Source organism: Solea senegalensis, linkage group LG3, assembly GCF_019176455.1.
Source record: "Solea senegalensis isolate Sse05_10M linkage group LG3, IFAPA_SoseM_1, whole genome shotgun sequence".
Lineage (NCBI taxonomy): Eukaryota > Metazoa > Chordata > Actinopteri > Pleuronectiformes > Soleidae > Solea > Solea senegalensis.
In genome coordinates, this window is record NC_058023.1 from 3468585 (window position 1) to 3487119 (window position 18535).

At 43.4% G+C, this 18535-nt stretch overlaps 2 protein-coding genes across 2 annotated transcripts in view; one reads left to right on the top strand and one right to left on the bottom strand.

The window, feature by feature from the left end:
* LOC122766048 (endosome/lysosome-associated apoptosis and autophagy regulator family member 2-like) overlaps positions 1 to 18321 on the top strand; it is a 39068-nt gene extending 20747 nt beyond the window's left edge. Inside the window, exons 7-28 of the mRNA XM_044020642.1 lie at positions 5614 to 5772; positions 8570 to 8690; positions 10352 to 10541; positions 10624 to 10771; positions 11930 to 12019; positions 12103 to 12208; positions 12383 to 12532; positions 12641 to 12729; positions 12842 to 13022; positions 13114 to 13242; positions 13593 to 13683; positions 13768 to 13870; positions 13977 to 14114; positions 14731 to 15003; positions 15497 to 15670; positions 16407 to 16596; positions 16772 to 16868; positions 16959 to 17060; positions 17149 to 17275; positions 17353 to 17531; positions 17651 to 17813; positions 17903 to 18321. Coding sequence (XP_043876577.1) covers positions 5653 to 5772; positions 8570 to 8690; positions 10352 to 10541; positions 10624 to 10771; positions 11930 to 12019; positions 12103 to 12208; positions 12383 to 12532; positions 12641 to 12729; positions 12842 to 13022; positions 13114 to 13242; positions 13593 to 13683; positions 13768 to 13870; positions 13977 to 14114; positions 14731 to 15003; positions 15497 to 15670; positions 16407 to 16596; positions 16772 to 16868; positions 16959 to 17060; positions 17149 to 17275; positions 17353 to 17531; positions 17651 to 17813; positions 17903 to 17974 — 3033 coding nt within the window. The 5' untranslated portion in view covers positions 5614 to 5652 and the 3' untranslated portion in view covers positions 17975 to 18321. The remainder of the gene's footprint in view (positions 1 to 5613; positions 5773 to 8569; positions 8691 to 10351; positions 10542 to 10623; positions 10772 to 11929; positions 12020 to 12102; positions 12209 to 12382; positions 12533 to 12640; positions 12730 to 12841; positions 13023 to 13113; positions 13243 to 13592; positions 13684 to 13767; positions 13871 to 13976; positions 14115 to 14730; positions 15004 to 15496; positions 15671 to 16406; positions 16597 to 16771; positions 16869 to 16958; positions 17061 to 17148; positions 17276 to 17352; positions 17532 to 17650; positions 17814 to 17902) is intronic.
* On the bottom strand, positions 518 to 5210 carry klhl42 (kelch-like family, member 42). Its single transcript, XM_044020657.1, has 3 exons — positions 3634 to 5210; positions 3361 to 3554; positions 518 to 2672 (listed from the first exon to the last, which is right to left on the bottom strand). Exons 1-3 carry the CDS (start codon positions 4395 to 4397, stop codon positions 2218 to 2220), a joined length of 1413 nt encoding a protein of 470 aa, XP_043876592.1. The 5' UTR covers positions 4398 to 5210; the 3' UTR covers positions 518 to 2217.
* Positions 18322 to 18535: the final 214 nt, after the last annotated feature.

An 18535-nucleotide genomic window follows, 5' to 3' on the forward strand; every position in this document is an offset into this window, starting at 1 on the left:
ATTCATGAACAAAGAAGGTATGTGCTGCCCCCTGCTGGTGTACATGTACCTGCAGTGTTTTTTCCCTGTCTTTTGGATTGTGCAGCATTTCTTCTTCGCCTTAATTCAAATTTTTGTCTTTAACCAGTGTTGAGTTTTTCGTGAGAAAGACGTAACGGAGCAGAATAATCCATAGAGTTCTTGGTCACATGGTCTAATCACAACAAAGCAGATATTTTGGTAAAAAAGTCAAATCTAATGATGAACTAGGGATGGGAATCAGTATCGGTATATTGGGTAGATAAAAATGTAAAATCTGACACAATCCAGAAATTGCCGTTTATTACAAGAATATTATTGTGACACAGCTGGAGAATTATGTCTTTGACATGAATCTGACTGATATCGGTCGATACTCGAGTTTGTGATATCGTTATCGGTATCAGACACAAGAAGGTGGTATCGTCCCATCCCTGCGATGAACCGCACGTAGATAAATAAATAAATAATAACAACAGGACAGAATCAACAGCCCCTCCCTGATTATCATCATCTTTATTATCATCATCATCATCATCATGACCTGCGACCCGTCCGACAGATGAAAGCAGAGAGAAGCTAAAATAATCCGATAAATCAAAACGGAAAAAAAAGAAAAGTCAAAGTTTTGGTCAGTTGCTGGCAATGTAACAAGTCTTGCATTTTGTGCTTTTTTTTTCTTCTTTTTTTTTTGTTAACTGAGGTTGTTTTTTTTTTTGCGGAAGGCACGTGTGCGTCGTCACTTTCATGGAATTGCCCTTTAAGCTTTGCTCGTAGCGGCGTATCTCTGGGAAATAAAGTGTGCGAGTGTTTGGAAAACAAAGAACAGTTCACAGAAATTTCATGTTCCCCCATTAAACGTGTGGCAGTGTAAAACCAAAGCCGTTTGTCTTCAGAGACGGGAAACGTGGTATTATTTCTGTAAGTCTGTCGTGAATTATGGATTAAAAATGTACATCGGGTGTAAACATTGAGGAGCCGCGAGGCCCGTAGCTGTTAAAACATGCTCTTATGCAGGATAATCCACCGTTTGTGCTCGTCGTGTGTTCGTATCACAGTGGCAAATGTGTGGTTCTCTGGAAAAATGGATCACCAGGTGCTTAGAAAAACCCAGAAGGTTCATTCATTAAAAACCTCTTATTCTTCTGATTGCTGCATGAAAATGAACACATGACTCAACCTGAACAGGGAGTGAGTCATTAAATTGGGTTAAATCATTGTTAGCGTCCACTGTGCTGAATATCTTTCACCCAGATGGTAAAACTAGTATTTGAAAGGAGAGTTTGGGTTATTTGAAGTGTTGTGAGCGCCCCCTGTGCCTGAAGAACCAGCATAAGACAGGCAGCTACACTTAGCATGAAGTCCACACCATCTTTAGAAGATGTTGCTTATTCCTCCTGATAAATATGACGCTTTTAAACAGCTCACACTCCCACACCAAACTCCATTGAGAAAATCATCGTTTTTAGCTCAGAGCGACACAGGAGCTGCCGGTCTGCTGCAGCCTCATTTAGTTAAGTTTGGGTCACTTATTTATTTGAACAAAAGATTTTTAACACTGAAGTCACAAAATGACTTATTAACTTACTAATGGAGGCAGCAGTGGATGAACAACTCCTGTGTTCCATGGTGTTAAAATCACTGATTTTCTCTATGGAGTTTGGTTCAGGAAGCAACACAAATGTTGTTGTTTTCTGTTGGAAAAGGTCCTTTAACAGTGAACAAAACAGTTTTAAGATACAACAGGCGTAATCTGGCATATATTTTATTACGTTAACCTTCTGTTAAGTGGCTAAAATCTGGTATTCCTTGCTGGCAGCCATGTTAAGTGTTCAGTATGTGTCAGTATCTCATACATCCACAGCTCTAGAAACTTGAACTTTCACTTTAAGGATGCAGTAAACACCTTCAGAGCAGCCACGTGTGGGTTATTCCAAACTTTGCCTGGTAATTATTTTCAGAGAAACCGATGAATAATACTGCGATTTATGCGCTAGCACACGAAAGGCACAAACCATTGCACTTTATCGCTTTCATACTTGAAAATGAAGCTTACATTTGCATCAACAGCAGGTCTGTACAATGTAGTGTTTTGTGTTTCTCTCCTTTTGTTGAGGCACATTGGTCACGAGGTGTTCAACCTGGCAACCAGACGCAGTTCTGAGCCACTTTACTGTCTTTCCCGTCGTCAAGTGTCCATCATAGCGTGTTGGGGAGGTAAAGCGAACACAGCAGCATGTTCTGTCCCAGGGCCGGGAACCGTCTGAAGGCCTCCCAGGCGTCGGAGAAGATGTTGTACTTGAGAAAGACGCGGTGCTCCAGGCTGGTGGGCAGGCTCACGTCCCTGCTCATGATGTAGATGCCGTCGTTGTGCAGCGTGCACGTCAGGTTCAGGCCTGACTTGGACGTGTTCTCCTTCAGCTGGATCCACTCGCCCGTGGTGACGTTGTACGACTGCACCGTCAGCACGTCCTCCGTCTGGCTGGGACGCCGCTGCCTGTGTCCCGTCTCCAGCTCGTGCGTGTAGCCGCCCACCAGGTAGATGGTGTCCTCCACCGAGAGCATCTGCTGCTTCCGGATGTGCGCGGAGCACGAGCGGAAAACCGACCAGGTGTCCGAGGTGGGACAGTAGCGGAGAACGTTTGTGTTCCTGTCTGTTGGACAGAAGATGAAGAAGAAACAAAGGGCTATTTTCACAATTTCAGTTAAGCGCTTTGAGTTTAAATGAGTAGAAAACCACAAAAACTCATTCGACTTTCAAATGAGTCGGCCTGAAACACATACGCTGATTTAAGCCACTTAACCAAAGGTTCAGCTTAAGTCTTTGTTATCTTTTGAATATGTTTACTACTCTAACTCACTGATAGACAGTTTTTTCTGACTAGAAGTTTGTGTCGCTTTGAAAACCTCAAAGCTCAATCCCCGACACCAAAGCCCATAAAGAAAAACATTGATCACGGCACACAGGAGTTGCTGACCCACTGCTGCCTCCACCAGTAAGTTAAAATGTGTTATTTGGTGACTTTGGCGATTGAATTCCTTCATTTGGATTGACCGCAGTGACACAATCTTACCAAACGAGGCAGCAGTAGACCAGCAGCTCCTGTGTCACTGTGAGCTAAAAAACGCTGAATTTTTCTATGGACTTTGGTGTTAACAAGTTAGGGAAATACTTCAATTTCACCATGGCAAAGGTAAGAGAAAGCGGTAAACCTTTCCTTTAAGATATCACAGACTTAAGCAGGTGTATATTTCATGAACAGAACTTTCATTGAGTGGCTAAAATAATAAAAAAAATATCATTTTTTTCAGTCCATTGTGACTTAAATAATCCCGACGAACCTCTTGCAGTGTATCCACCCATGACGTAGATCACTCCCTGGCATTCACAGGCAGAGAACTCAGCCAGTGGATCAGGCATCGAGGACACGCAGGTCCACCAGTCCTGCTCCGGGCTGTAACACTCCACGGTGCCCAGAGACTGACCCCCGACAGCGTACAGCTTCCCTTGCACTGCCAGCAGCTTGAAGTTGGACCTGAAGAGAAAGACACATGTTGACATCACACGCTCAGACTCAGAAAAGATGCGTTTCTTTGACCCCCGTATGGATTTACCGCTTCTGGTTGAGCGGCGCCACCTGGTTCCACTCGTTGCGACTGGGGTTGTAGCAGTGCACGGCGGAGATCTCCTGACTCGTCATCCTGTAACCGCCCACGATGAACAGGTAGTTGTCGAGGACGGCCGAGCCGTACCCTCTGACGTTGATCATGTCCGGCGGCAGGTTGTTTGCGAGCGGTTTCCACCGCTGCTCCACCTCGCCGTACCTCAGCATGGACCAGGGCTCGTCCTGATCGGGCACGTCCATGGACAGACAGGTGAAGTCCCCGATGGCCACCAGGGTGGCCGTGCCCTTCATACGCATCTCCCTGAGCTGGTCTCGGACAGCAGAGGGGAGGCTGCTGAACTCGGGCCGCCTCAGCATGGGATGATAGTAGCAGCTCATGTACTTGAGGCACGCGGTGCGGAGATCGTGAGTGCCGTAGACCTCGGAGAGGCTGTACAGCTCCACGCAGTTGTCCAGCCGGATCTCGGAGCTCAGCAGCTTGAGGATGGAGGTGACCTGCAGGAAGGAGGCGGTCTCAATCAGGTCCTCCAGAGTCTCGTTGACGACCTGGACCTTGGACGTGTTGATGAACTCCAGGACCAGCTCCAGGCCGGGGACGCTGAGTCCCTGCAGCTGCACCGAGTTCTCCGTGGACTCCCTCATGCCAGAGCTGTACAGCGCACGGAAGTAGTCGCTCTTCTCTATGAGCTTCTTCTTATTCACCTCGTAGGTTTTGTCGTTCATGACAATGGCGATGACCTGGTCAGACGACATCCTGGAGCTTATGTTTGCATCTGTCGTGTTTCATTAATCCCTTCTTTTTCCCTGTCTTTTGCTCCTTCTACTTCTTCTTCTTCTTCTCTTCAAGTATTTAAGTATTATTTCTGTCTGACTCCTTTTTCCTCCTGACACCAATGTCTCTAATGTTTGACATAGAAGCTAAATTTTACTTTAACTTAATAGTCTTAATAATAATGTAGCATTGCCCCGAAAAAGCATTGAAATATTGACTACTCTTTAGTATGTAGGGCTGCAACAATTGGGAGATTATTAATCAATTACTAATCGACAATAATTTTATGGTTTGGGACAAACATACCAGATTCATTAATCAAGTAATCAAAATAACCGTTCGCTGTATCCCTATATTAACGCAAATATTAGAATTTACCAAAAAAAAAGAACTGCTTCAAACATACTTAAGTTATTTTAACTGGCAAAGAACATGTGACAGTTATCACAAAAGTCGCGATTGTATTTAAATATGTTAAGTAATTTTTTTGACGATTTAAGAACATATCTGTTTGTTTACATCTCACGGTGATGAGGCTCCGCGTTCGCTCTATATATGGACATGAGCAACCGTCGTTAGCCGGGGAAGCTAACCGGTGAGAGAGCGGTGGCAGATGCGGGACAAACTAGACTTTTTCCTCGCGTTAACATCCCGCGACAGTCCGACGAAACTTCGCTCCGGTCTCCGGCGATGTTGAACAAACGACGTAGTTCGTTTCTGACAGCGTCGCCTCCATGTCCCATTGCATTTTAGCAGAAAGATTCGCCGAGCTGTCAAATTTTATCTGTTTTGATTCTGCATTTCCGGGTTTGATTCTTCTTCACGAGGGATGTGTTTATCCTGCTCCTGCCACCTGCCGGTCATTAGGGCAACAGCATGTTATAGACAACATTCACCAAACCAACATATATCATATTATATACTTTTATTTTGAAATTCCGTGAACCAATCCATCATATTTTACTACTACTTATGTTTTATTGCAATATCATGATATTATTTTAAGCTTATGTCGCCTGCCCCTACTGAGTATTTAGTTGTTGTTTTTTTCGATCTGTAAACAAAAGTGGTTTTATTTTGAAACCGGAAGTGTGTTGTTGATAGTGTAAATTGACGGTGTAGTAGCAGAAGCAGCAGATGCATTCAATGACACGAGCTCAACACTGTCGGTGTCTTTTGATGTTCGTGTCTCCACAGCAGCCGCGGACCCACGCGAGTTTCTGATCCGAGCTGAGGATGCGGCTCCGGGCCTGGACCTCCTGCTCCCTCCGCTGCCTTCTCCTCCTCCTCATCATCACCATCACCGCGCTGACATCACCGGTGTCCGCGGACGGAGACCTGCGGCCGTGCGCTGAGGTGAGATAATAATCCCATAATATCCTGATCATTAAAACACAACTGTGATCATTTCTCACATTAAACCAGGGGGAGGTTTTGTGGCTCTATTTTTTTTTTGTCTTTATTGTTGAAATTGTTAAATAAAAGTGGGGGAAATCGATTAATTAAAATGTCCATGCGGGTGTAAACAAAACCACATTAGACACAAATATGGCTCCTTATGATGCAAAGATAAATAAATTAAATCCGCTTCATATTGGCTCAACGCACACACACACACACACACACACACACACGTGATGCTGCAGTGAACGCGTCTGATCCGATTAAACACGACAGTAAATACGCTCCATAACGAGATGACGCTGTCTGCTGGCCTTCATCCCCGCTCTGACTGCACCCGCTGTCGGCCACGACTGACAGGATTACCCGCTGATATGTGAGGAGGTGGAGGAGAGAGAGAGAGAGAGCGCCACCAGGCTGTGATGTCAGGGTTTTTAAGTGACTGTAAAGCAAAAGCAAATTTTAAAACACTGAACTCATTTTAGATTGTTTTTTAAATAACTACAACTAACAGTTCATCTCCCGTTTCTATGCGTTCCAATTACATCGGAAGTTGGAACTGAGAGTGACGACACCTCTGAGTTCATTGTGTTCCATTTGAGAAGTCGGAACAAAATGTTATGCTGTGTTCGGTGTGAACACAGCACTGTTTCATTTATTTTTAATGACTAATGCTATGTGTACGACCTTCGAGTTGACCATGTTCTAGTTGAGAATTCGGGAAAAATAATAAAAATACTTACAAGATAATCTCAGTACAATTATACACACACAAAAACGCACAATCATGTAATCTCCCATTTGTTACTCTCCCTTTTTTATTTTTTAAATTGTGTAAAGTAGGAACATTTGAACAACGGATGTTGTTCCTCGTTTTCCCATCAAGATCCACTGACAGCAATTTTCAGTTTTCCCAACAGATAATAGTCTGATACTTCACATAATAGTGTTTTCTGTTTATGTTGGAGGTCGGAAATGTGAGCGACGTCACCTCTGAGTTGAGTCGCGAAATGTAAGACAAAAAAAAAAAACAAGCGTATATGAATGTTCCTCGGGGTTAGCCAAGAAACGTTTGCGAGCCGAACCGCGACCACGTTCAGCGAACGATTCTGTGAACAAATCTTTTTAAACGATTCAGTTACACCCAAAAGAACTGCTTTACAAGTCACTAGTTTGTGTGTTTGTCTCGCGTTTAAAACCACGTCACGGCAGTTTCACGCAGCCACGCGCTACAATGACTCCGCCCACGCTGAGGAGGAGGAGCTATAGTAATGGAAAACAACGAGACTTACTACAATTAACAGTAAAAGTAGCAGACTGTCGACTTTCTGAATCGGAAATCCACAACTTGAGGGTGTTTTCTGGGAAGTTAAAGGAACGCTCCTTCAACTTTGACATTCCGACTATTTCCAATTACAATTGGAAAATTCCTAATAAATCTGACCAAAATAAAAGTAGAGAAGAAGACGTTCAATGTGAAAGTTCCACAATAAAAGCACGAACCACACGGGACATTTTTTCATTTTCACATTTTCATGTTATTGTTCCTGTGAAATGAACTCATTAACATGTGGCCTAACAGCAGACTCACCTGCTCAGAGACCAGATCTGGTGCTAATGTATTGACATGGACTCATTTGTTTAAACCGCCGGTCTCCTGGGCGACTCACGCCGGTCGCCATGGAGACTGGCGTGAAAAGCAGAGAGAGAGGGGGGAGACGGGATGACATTCAGCGGCATGACAAGCAAACCTTTGAGTCAGGAGACGGGAGGTGGGATTTACTGCTGATACCTGAGATAGTTTTATTTTTGTGTGTGTGTGAAGGTGGAAGAAAATCTGAAAATGCTTCCACTGCTCACATTTATGTCACATCTCATTCTTTTACACGTGAAAAGAAAAGTTTTATGAGCATCCCATTGTCCGTGTCGTCCCGTGAGGACGAGCTGGACGAGGGTTTGTTCAATATTTATCTATTTTTATGACCCGTTGCAGAACAAAACCCCCGCCTCTCGCCTCATGTCAACTGGGATTATCTGCAGCTCCCACTGTGACCCTCAAAGCCTCATGTAGGTGGATTTTAATCCAAAAATGCTGCTGTGACGAGACAAAAAAATCAAGACAAACTGGACTAATGAAGTTAAAAAATGCAGTTTTATGTGAGAAATTAAACATAAATGAAAAGAATGCAATGTTTATCATATAATTGATCATATATTTGTATTTGTATCGTATATTCAGTTCATCTATAATGTGACAAACTTAAGTAAATTAGGATTTGAAGCTACATGGAAAGTGACAGCTATGAAAAGATAATTCTGCCTGAAGTCGCCATCTGTTGCTCTTCTTTCCCTCGTGTTATCGTCGTTTAAAGTGAATTATCATCATAATCAAAGTCCACTCTGCTGACATGATGAGAATAAGCAGCTGTTTTCTTTTTTTTAAATGTGGTCAGTGTGCAGACGACCGACCCGGCTGTTTGCGCTCTTAATGGAGCCATTAGTGTGCCAGCGGCCGGTTGCCATGGCGACCAGGGTCAGCCACCACTCTTTCTGGCTTTTGTCCAGTGTCGTGTGTCACTGGTGGAACTGGTTTGACCGGAGACATCTCATATTTGTGGAGACTATATTTTTTTTAATCAACACTGTAAACAGAGTTTATATTAACTAATTAAATGCAGAATTGAGAGCTCTTGTTAAACAAATGCGGTTTGTATTAATCCCAGTGTTGCGGTCTTGTGTGTGTTCTCTGCAGACAGATTATTATTACCAGTACACTGAGTGCGACGGCACAGGATCACGATGGAGAGTCACCATCCCTCACAGTCCGGGATCCTGCTCAGGTCTGCCGCCTCCAACCAGAGGAACAGACTGCTGTGAGTGACCTCACTGACCCTGTGTGTGTACATGTGTGTATATATACATTTCATTTACATGTCAATATCACTATAGGTCAGCCAGTTCATCCATGAGCAGATTTTATTTTCCATTTTTAATCATTCACACTGTGTAAATACTCCCAGGTGCACTATTAGGTTTATGCTGTATTATTTTTATTCATAATATATGATTGTACAGACACAAAATGCTGATTTGAAAAGCATTTTGGCGTTTGTTATTTTATATAAAAAAAAAACAGTATACTGGCCAAACATAAGTTAAGATAAGATAAGTTAAATTAAGTTTATTTAAAGTACACTAAGACACGGTAAGGTTAAGAAAGTTAAGATCAGATAATGTAAGTAAGCTAAGCTAACAAGGTCAGCTATGGTACGGTAAGGTAAGCTAAATTGGGGTAAAATAAGATAGCCTAAGCCAAGCTAAGCTAAGGCAAAAAAAAGATAAGACGAGATAAGATTTAAAATAGGGTAAGGTAATCAAAGCTAAGTTAAGATAATGTATGGTAAGCTAAGCTAAAACAAGGTATGGTAAGTTCAGCTATGATAAGGCATGGCAACCTAAGCTAACATAAGGTAAGGTCAGCTAAGGTAAGGTAAGCTAAATTAGGGTAAGATAAGGTACCCTAAAGCAAGCTAAGGTAAGGCAATAAAATAAGATTAGATCAGATTTAAAAAAGGGTAAGGTAAGCAAAGCTAAGATAAGGTATGGTAAGCTAAGCTATCATCAGGCAAGGTAAGCATTGTGTTAAACCCACTGCAGATGCTGCTAGCATAATAAATGACAATGAAGGAGATATAATTTCAGTAGATCTATTGTTATTATTATGTCAGATGATTTCATGATCCCACACACTGACCTCAGTTCATTCATCAGACAGGGATTATGTTCCGCACCTACTGTGCATCAGCAGCTATTGCTCACTATGTGAATTAGAATGATTCAACTCCTGACCTCTACACAGGGATTCACGTTGGCTCTGTTACGAAGAAGGAAGTGAGCAGATAAAAAATAAAACTAACTAGTCAACTAGTCTGTCTCGAGGACACCTCCCATATCTTTTTGCCCGCTACCGAATCTTTACCAGAGCACATTAGACAAAGAAAAAAAACGAAGCAAAAAAAAGTGCAGCTAATGGGCGACTGATGCTTTTCAAATTAAGACTTACAATTAAAAGTCTTAAAATATTATCTGGTAAGATAAAGTAAGCTGAGCTAATGTAAACTGATCTAAGATAAAAGTGAGCTAAGTTAAGATAGGGTGAGGTGAGCTTAGTTAGGATAGAGGTAAGCTAAGCTAAGACAAGCCAGGGTAACACAAGATAAGATAAGATATAAGAAAGAGTAAGGTACGCTAAAGTAAACTAAGTAAGCTAAGCAAATGTAAACTAAGCTAAGGTAAAGTAAGCTAAGCAAATGTAAACTAAGCTAAGGTAGCGTATGGTAAGATAAGCTACAGCAAGGCAGGGCCAGCTTAGGTAAAGCAAGTCAAGCTAAGATAATGTAAGCTAAGCTGAGCTAAAGTGAGCAAACCTATGATAGAATAAAAAGATAAAATAAAATGCACAGATTTTCAAAGATTTCTATAGAAAAACACACATGGCTCGGCCTTCAAGCCTCTTCTCTTGTTCCTCTCACAGCTTTCTCGTGTCCAGCGGGGAAGTTTTTAGAAATGTCCTCTCAGCAGTGCACGTCCTGTGCCGCCGGCTCCTACTCACTGGGCAGCGGCCTCCGCTTTGACCAGTGGGACGCCGTCCCGGCCGGATTCACCAGCCTGGCCAGCTTCTTCGACGCTGGACCAAACGGAGAGGAGGTTCAGACGTGTAACAGGTGACACACACACACACACAAAGAGACAAGAGTGTGAATGGATGAATGATCAGTGTTAACATTTGCTCTGGGGTTGCCGCAGCTCGTCGTGGACGCCGCAGGGCGTTTATCTGGAGTCGAACCGCGACGAGTGCACGGTGTCTCTGGTTTACGCCGTTCACCTGGAGAAACAGGGCTCGGTCTCCTTCACCTACCAGTATCCTGACAACAACATCTTCTTTGAGTTCTATGTAAGTACACACTTCATATATGTCGTATATTATATACTCCATTTTAAAAATGGAAGACAAAAACAGATTTGGTCTTTTACCAAGCAGTTTGTGGATACGTAGTGTGATGACTGATCTAGCTCCTCCTGGAAGTAGACCGTACCAATTCACTCTGGTATCACAAGGTACCAAAAATGGAACAGTTGGGGCTGGTTAGTTTTAATTGGACACTCTTATGCCGTGTTTGGTGCTTTTTCGATTTTTATTTTTTTGCACTTCCTTTAGGAATAGCACCAAAATAACTGGCCTCAACCATTTTCAGTTGCCTTCCCTTGGGCTACCAGAGTGAAATGGTACAGTCAGTTAATTGGGTGACAGAAATGTGTCACTCCCTTGCGACCGGTGTTTCTTCATGCCCGCAGTCTATTCTTATACAAAGACGTCAAGCTTTGTTGAGACAAACGGTCACAAACTGAGCAGTTGTTGTCCGTTGTGTTGTGTTGTGTTCAATGTCGTCGCCGTCCTTTGTGTTGTTGTAAGTTGCGTTGTGTTTAATGCCGCTGTCCGTTGTGTTGCATTCAATGTCATTGTCCATTGTGTTGCATTCAATATGTTGTGCATTGTGTTGTTGTCTGTTGCGTTGCGTTCAATGTCATTGTCTGTTGTGTTGTACTCCGTTGCGTTCAATGTCGTTGGCTGTTGTAAGTTGCGCTGTGTTCAATGACGCTGTCCGTTGTGTTGCGTTCAATGTCATTGTCCTTTGTGTGTTGTTGTAAGTTGCGTTGTGTTCAATGCTGTTGTCCGTTGTGTTGCGTTCAATGTCATTGCACATTGTGTTGTTGTCCTTTGTGTTGCGTTCAACGCTGTTGTCCGTTGTGTCGCATACAATGTCGTTGTCCATTGTGTTGTTGTTCTTTGTGTTGCATTCAATGTCGTTGTCCATTGTGTTGTTGTTCTTTGTGTTGCGTTCAATGTCGTTTTCCATTGTGTTCAAGTAACCACCAAGTAAAGGGTCTGTTCTCAGTCGAAACACAAGCCTGGGCCTTAAGAGGTGTAATGCTGCCCCCTACAGTTCAGAGTTGTCACTGTGGTTTAAGTAAAAGCAGCAGTTGTTTGTTGTTGTTTGTTGTTGTTGTTGTTTTTCTTTCCCGTGCTTGACGGCTGTGTTAACGTGTTCAGGTCCAGAACGAACAGTGTCAGGAAATGGCTCAGACCGACGACCAGAAGTGGATAAAAATCACCAGCAACGGAGAGTGGGACACACACACGGTGAGGACGTGACGTCCTTTCTGTCTTTGTGTTTGTGTTTGTGTTTACATGTCTCACTGTGTGTGTGTGTGTGTGTGTTTCAGGTGAGTCTGAAGTCAGGTACAAACATCCTCTACTGGAGAACCACTGGAATCCTGGTGGGAGGGAAGATGGTGAAACCTGTGCTGCTGAAAAACATCCAGATCGAGGGTAAAAAACCTTTAATGAGACAGTTTTGACATTTGCAGGATTTATTTTCACGTCACAGTAAAAGTTAAATCCTTTTTTCCTTCTTTTTCGCTGCTGAATGTCTTTGCTTTCATGGCGCTGTTTGTTTGTCGTCTTATTTCTTCATTCTTCTCGTCATGAAACCACACACCACAGGTGTCGCCTACACGTCGGAGTGTTTTCCGTGTCGACCCGGCTGGTTTAGCTCCGCCCCCGGCTCCTCCTCCTGTCAGCCGTGTCCCAGCAACACTTACTCTGTTAAAGGAGCTTCCTCCTGCACGCCGTGTCCTCAGCACTACTATTCACGTATGTGTCGTCATTTATGTCAATAATTACACAGATTCTAGTTTTACAGTGTAAATGAAATGTAAATAAAGTGATTTATTAGAGTTGTTTGTTTGTGCGGTGTCTCAGGTGAAGGTTGGGCGGAATGTAAAGTGAGGCCGCCGTGTTCAGAGACGGATTATTTCCAGATTCACACGGCCTGTGACAGTGAAGGGAAGGTCAGCGACTACACACACACACACGCAGACATCCATGACCTTGAAAATGTACGTACTGTGCCTTTTATTCTTCATTGGTTTTGTTGAATTCTTCCTCTGTGTTTTTTTATAGACGCAGGTGTTGTTCCGGTGGGTGGAGCCAAAGATCTGCGTGGAGAACGTGACGGGAGCCGTGGAGCTTCCTGTGACGGGACAGAGAGAAGACTGTCCTCCCTGTAACCCTGGTTACTACAACAGCAACGACTCCACCTGTCTGCCCTGTCCACCGGGGACACACTCTGACGGGACATACGGTAAACACCCTGAGCTGACTGTCCACACATGTGATTTCCACTGATAATGAAGTCATTAATGTGTGTGTGTGTGTGTGTGTGTGTGTCTCAGTGTGTGTCCAGTGTCCTGCAGGGACAGAGCCCGTCTTAGGTTACGAGTATAAATGGTGGAACGTTCTTCCTGCGAACATGAAGACGTCCTGTTTCAACGTGGGAAACTCCAAATGTGACGAAATGAACGGTAAGACCTCAACAGCTAACTACTGACTGAACTAACTAACTGTCTTAACCTTGCCACCACTAACTAGTAATAAAGAAGTGATTTGGTGTAAATAAAATATTTGTTAGTTAGATATTAAATCACTCTAGTTAGAATGTTTTCTTATTAGTCATTAGTTAGTTGAAGCTAACTGCTAAAGGTAGCAGACAGTGAGGAAGTCAGGAAGTGAATCTTCTAAAGTCCAGGACCCGGATTTAGAAACCCTGCTTTAGACCCTGAAACCTGATCTTCATCAGTTTAAACACGTGTTTATTTGTTGTGCAGTAAAACTCGCGTAGCTCAGCTTTAACGCGTTGTTGTGTTCCGCTCAGGTTGGGAAGTAGCAGGTGATCACGTTCGCAGCGGAGCAGGAAGTTCAGACAACGACTATCTCATCCTCAGTCTTCGCGTGCCCGGCTTTAAGTGAGTCTCCTCATTTATTCATTCATTCATTCATTCATTCATATCCATACACTGCCCAGCACTAATGTGTGTGTGTGTTGTCAGAGTCCCCGCCTCTCTCTCAGGAATGACGGGCGGCGAGTTCGGTCGCATCACCTTCGTGTTCGAGACGATCTGCTCGGCCGACTGCGAGCTCTACTTCATGATGGTGCGTGTGCGTGTTTTTCACCGCTAATCTCACACATAATCTCAACCCGGTAATTCACAGTGTGTGTTTGTTGTTGTTGTTGTTGTGGTGACGCCGCCCCCTGCAGGACGTGAACAGGAAGAGCACGACGGTGGTGGAGTCGTGGCAGGGCGGCCAACAGAAACAGTCGTACTCGCACAGCATGACGAGGAACGCCTCGGTCACGTACACGTGGGCCTTTCAGAGGACGAACCGCGCAGCAGACGTGAGCTTTTACCGTTTTTATTTATTTATTTATGTATTTATTTGTTGTTGTTTTTAACCTTTTAACCCGAACCCAACAATAAGAGAGAATATTTAAAAAATAAAATACATGAGAAACAACTCACTCTAAGATATACGTAAACCCGAATGATAAGGTCAAATTTTGCATTTTAACTTTTTAAAAACAGGTTTAATAAAAATGTGCTGGTGTCATTTGCAAATTTGAGGCTTAAAATTGGAAATAGTTGAGTCAAATTTTTGTATTTTTTTCTCAAACTTTATTTCATTGATTTTATTCCGCCTTACTTTCCACTCTTTTATAACCTTAAAATACTAAATTAATTATTCAGGTTCCTTTTCAGTCACTGCTGCTAAAAGTGCTGACTGTGAAAGTTGTGTTACAAATTAGTGGCTGCCAAAAGTCTGGGTCGGGACCCACAGGTGGCTCACCGGAGATTTTTTTGCGGTCCCTCCCAAAAAATTTCCCAACTTTCCCAAAACTTTAAGCTCACATTTATGAGTTTATGATTCATTTACCGGTCGTCTTTTGGAAGTTATCTGTTCAAATTTGGGTTTGTTATCTTTAAAATAATCAACGTGTCCGTGTTTGTGCGCAGTTGCGACGCCACGTCAGTGACGTGGTGAAGCTCTACTCCATCAGCGTGACCAACGTGGTGGACGGCGTGGCGTCGGCGTGCCGCGCCTGCGCCCTGGTGCCCGAGAACTCGCGGCGTCCCAGCTCGTCATGCGTGCCCTGCCCGCCGGGCTTCTACATCGACAGAGACACCAACCGGTGCCAGGAGTGTCCGCGCAACACGCACCTGACGGGACGCCACACGTACGGGGAGGACGCGTGTGTCGCGTGTGGACCCGCGAGCGTCAGCACCAAGGTGAGGACACGCCGTGTGGATTCGCTCTAAAAATAACCCAGAGATTTGGAGATATGTTTTTAAACACTGCAGGACGTTGAATTGACTTTTATTGAATAACGACATGAAATTTGTTTTAAAAACTATTTCTTAAATTTAATATAAGGTTATTTTGAAATAATTAAAATGACTTTATAATAAAAAACTTTTAATTAAAAGTAAATAAAAATAATAATTAAGATTTTAGACATTATTGGATTGCAGGTGTGGTATGTCATTTACATAAATACAGGATTTTTTTTGAATATTTGCTAAATTACAAAACAAAATTAATAAAACATGTTACTAATGTTACATAAATTGCTATTACTTTTATTACCAAAACAAAATGTTAAAATTCGAATTAATTTGAAATAAGATTATGGCGAAAGACGCAGACTTGCGCCCCCTTGTGGCACTTGACAGCATTTTCACCTCAGTCATGATTTAAGTTGTGTATCTGTGTGTATTTCAGGAACACTCTCGTTGCTACAGCGACTGCCTCTTCTCCCACACGGAGAACAACCGCACTCTGACCTTTGACCTCAGCGCTCTGAGCGCCGTGGTGTCGCTGACCATCGGCCCCAGTTTCACGTCTAAAGGCACAAAATACCTTCACCTGTTCAACATCAGCCTCTGTGGACACGAGGTGAGACTCGTGTCTTAGTCGTAGTTTATGGTCCCGTTTAAACGTGTTTTAACGTGTGAATTTGGGAATGCCGAGTCAGCATTCCCAACTGTAGCGTTGTCTTTTTGTCTTGATTTCACTCCTGTTTCACTGTTTTATTTATGAACATGTCATTTACTCTACGTCCTTGAGGGTTCCGTTCATTTTCAGTGGAAGGAAATTTCAGAATAAAAGAGTTGAATATTGTAAAATGTGTAAAAAGAGCCGAAGAAAATGGTTTGGATGTTTGAATTTCATGAAATTTCACGGAGATTGTGACCCAAAAAAAGCAACAGCTGGAAATGATTGGTAAATTACTAATGAATTAGTTAAACTAGTAAAGATATGGCTTTCTTAGGGAAGAGTATTAGTGCCACATAAGAAAAAAACGTGTAAAAATAAAACAGCATGAATTCTGAGGGACAAAAAAGTCAGAATTAGATAAATAACTATATTTGACAAAAATATTAATTAACAATAAAACCAAAAATGAAAAATATTATTAATCTACTGTGTAAATGTAAAAACGTCAGTGTGTGTGTCTGTCATGTGATATTAATTCAACACAAACTGACATTTTTCATAGCTTGCGCATCTTTGAAGGTCAAACAAATCAGATTTAATCCCACGCTGCCAATGACAATCTCAGTGTGATAAACAGCCACAGGGTGTATTAGAATATAATGTGTAACCATAGCAACGTCCGCTTCCGCCGCAGGGGAGGCGAGCGGCGATCTGCACCGACAACGTCACCGACATGTCCAGCAAAGACGAGCAGAGCGACGCGGCGCAGTTGGTCAGCGCGGTGGACAGCTTCATCTGTCAGTCCACCATCATCCCGGCCGACGGACGCGGCTTCAGGGGAGCCATCTCCTCGCAGTCCATCAGCCTCGCCGACACTTTCATCGGTACGTTCATCCAAGTGTCTAAACTTGTTTTTTTATCCCCCTCTGCTGCCTCCTGCCGGCGAGTCATGTTTTCACTGAGTCTGTGCTTCATAACAACAAACCCAGAACTGTCCCTTTAATGTGAGCCGTGTTGCATTTAACACGCGTGTCTCTCTTTATTTATTTCTTTTTCCAGGAGCGACGGCAGAGACGGTTCTGGACGGCATGAACGCCAAACCCGACCTTTTCCCAGAAAACTCCAGGGACGTCCCTGACATCAACTTCTTCTACAGGTGCGCACACACACACACACACACGTGTTTACATGTTTGTTACTGTTATTGTTCTTGTCATGACGTCATATAACAGTGTTTCACCTTCAGGTCGTCGCAGGCGACAGCGTCATGTGACCAGGGTCGTAGTTCAGTCATCACTCTTCGCTGTGACCCAGAGAAATCTGAGCGAGGAGACGTCTCTGTGCCCACGTAAGAGACAACTCTGTGTGTGTGTCCTCAACTGGTTAACTAACTAACTAACAGTCTAACTAACTAAAGTGTAAATATGTGTGTGTAGCATCTGTCCTGCAGGAACATGTGATGGATGTACGTTCCACTTCCTGTGGGAGAGCGCCACCGCCTGTCCACGCTGCACCAAGGACGATTATCACCAGATAGAGGGAGCGTGTAAGAGAGGAGTGCAGGTAACACACACACACACACAAACACACACACATCAGTGTTCACACTGAAGACGACGTCTTCTCTCTTCTGTCCTCAGGAAACCCTGTACGTGTGGAACGAGCCAAAGCTGTGCACCAAGGGCGTGTCTTTGCCTCCCAGAAGCTCCGCCCCCTGCGAGGCCGTGGCCCTGTGGCTGAAGGTCGGCATCGGAGGCGGAGCCTTTGTGGCGGCGCTGCTCGTGTCGCTCACGTGTTATTTCTGGAAGAAAAACAAGAGGTGAGACACGTTTGGACAACATACTAAACTATGACGTATGACTTTTTTGTCAGAATTTGGGCGACATATGAAAGTATGACTTTTTGACCATATTTTGCTCTCTTGTGGTTTGTGCACAGGCTGGAGTACAAGTACTCTCGTCTGGTGATGTCAGCCAACAAGGAGTGTGAGCTGCCGGCTGCAGACAGCTGTGGTCTTGCTGAGGGGGAGGAGCCTGATGACGACGTGGTCTACGCCCAGAAACCGACACTGCTGGGGAAACTCCGAGCCATCGCTAACAAAGTCAGTGTCAGCTTTATTTAAAGCTGTGTGTATATAATTATACTTCTGTCGTATAGCAGTTTACTAGATGATGTATTTCTATCTTTCAGCACGAGGATGGAGAGAGCAGCGAGTCAGTGCAGCTGAACTCCTCCCACTCTGATCGATGGATTTTAGGATAAAACAGAAACCAGCAGACCAAGTAAATAATGGAGGAACATTCAGTGCTAATGTCACTGTCCATCTCGTGTGTCCTTTGTCCCCCATCACTCTGATGGGCACAGATCCCAGTGGCGTTTACTTGGGAATGGCTGCCTGCTTGGATATTTTGACACTGGCTTTTTGTAGAATTACACAGGAAACACTCTCCTGCTTCAAGGCCACGGATGCGCCAGGGCCACAGCGGAAAAAATGCTTTCAAGTTTTTTGTATATTTTGTATTTTTATTTGGTCATTTCTGTTCAGAGTGATGTATTTATATCAATGTTATGATGATGAACCTTTATTAAATTCCTATTTGGCTTTGGGATTTGTGTGTGGATACATGGAGTTCATGAAACTTATTAACACTCATTACAGCATGCCTGACGTGTGTCAAAGACATATGACGTCCAAAATTTTGACAAAAAAGTCATACTTTACTATGACGTCCAAAATTACTGAAAAAAGTTATACTTTAATATGTCGTCCAAATTTTGACAAAAAAGTCATAATTTCATAATTTACTATGACGTCCAAAATTA

Bases quoted from the DNA above. Each gene is read 5' to 3' on its own strand.
- klhl42 (XM_044020657.1), bottom strand. From the start codon at position 4,397: ATGTCGTCTGACCAGGTCATCGCCATTGTCATGAACGACAAAACCTAC. The intron at 3,555-3,633 runs GTAAATCCATAC...CTTTCTCTTCAG, and splicing joins GCGCCGCTCAACCAGAAGCG to GTCCAACTTCAAGCTGCTGG. The intron at 2,673-3,360 runs GTTCGTCGGGAT...TCTGTCCAACAG, and splicing joins GGGTGGATACACTGCAAGAG to ACAGGAACACAAACGTTCTC.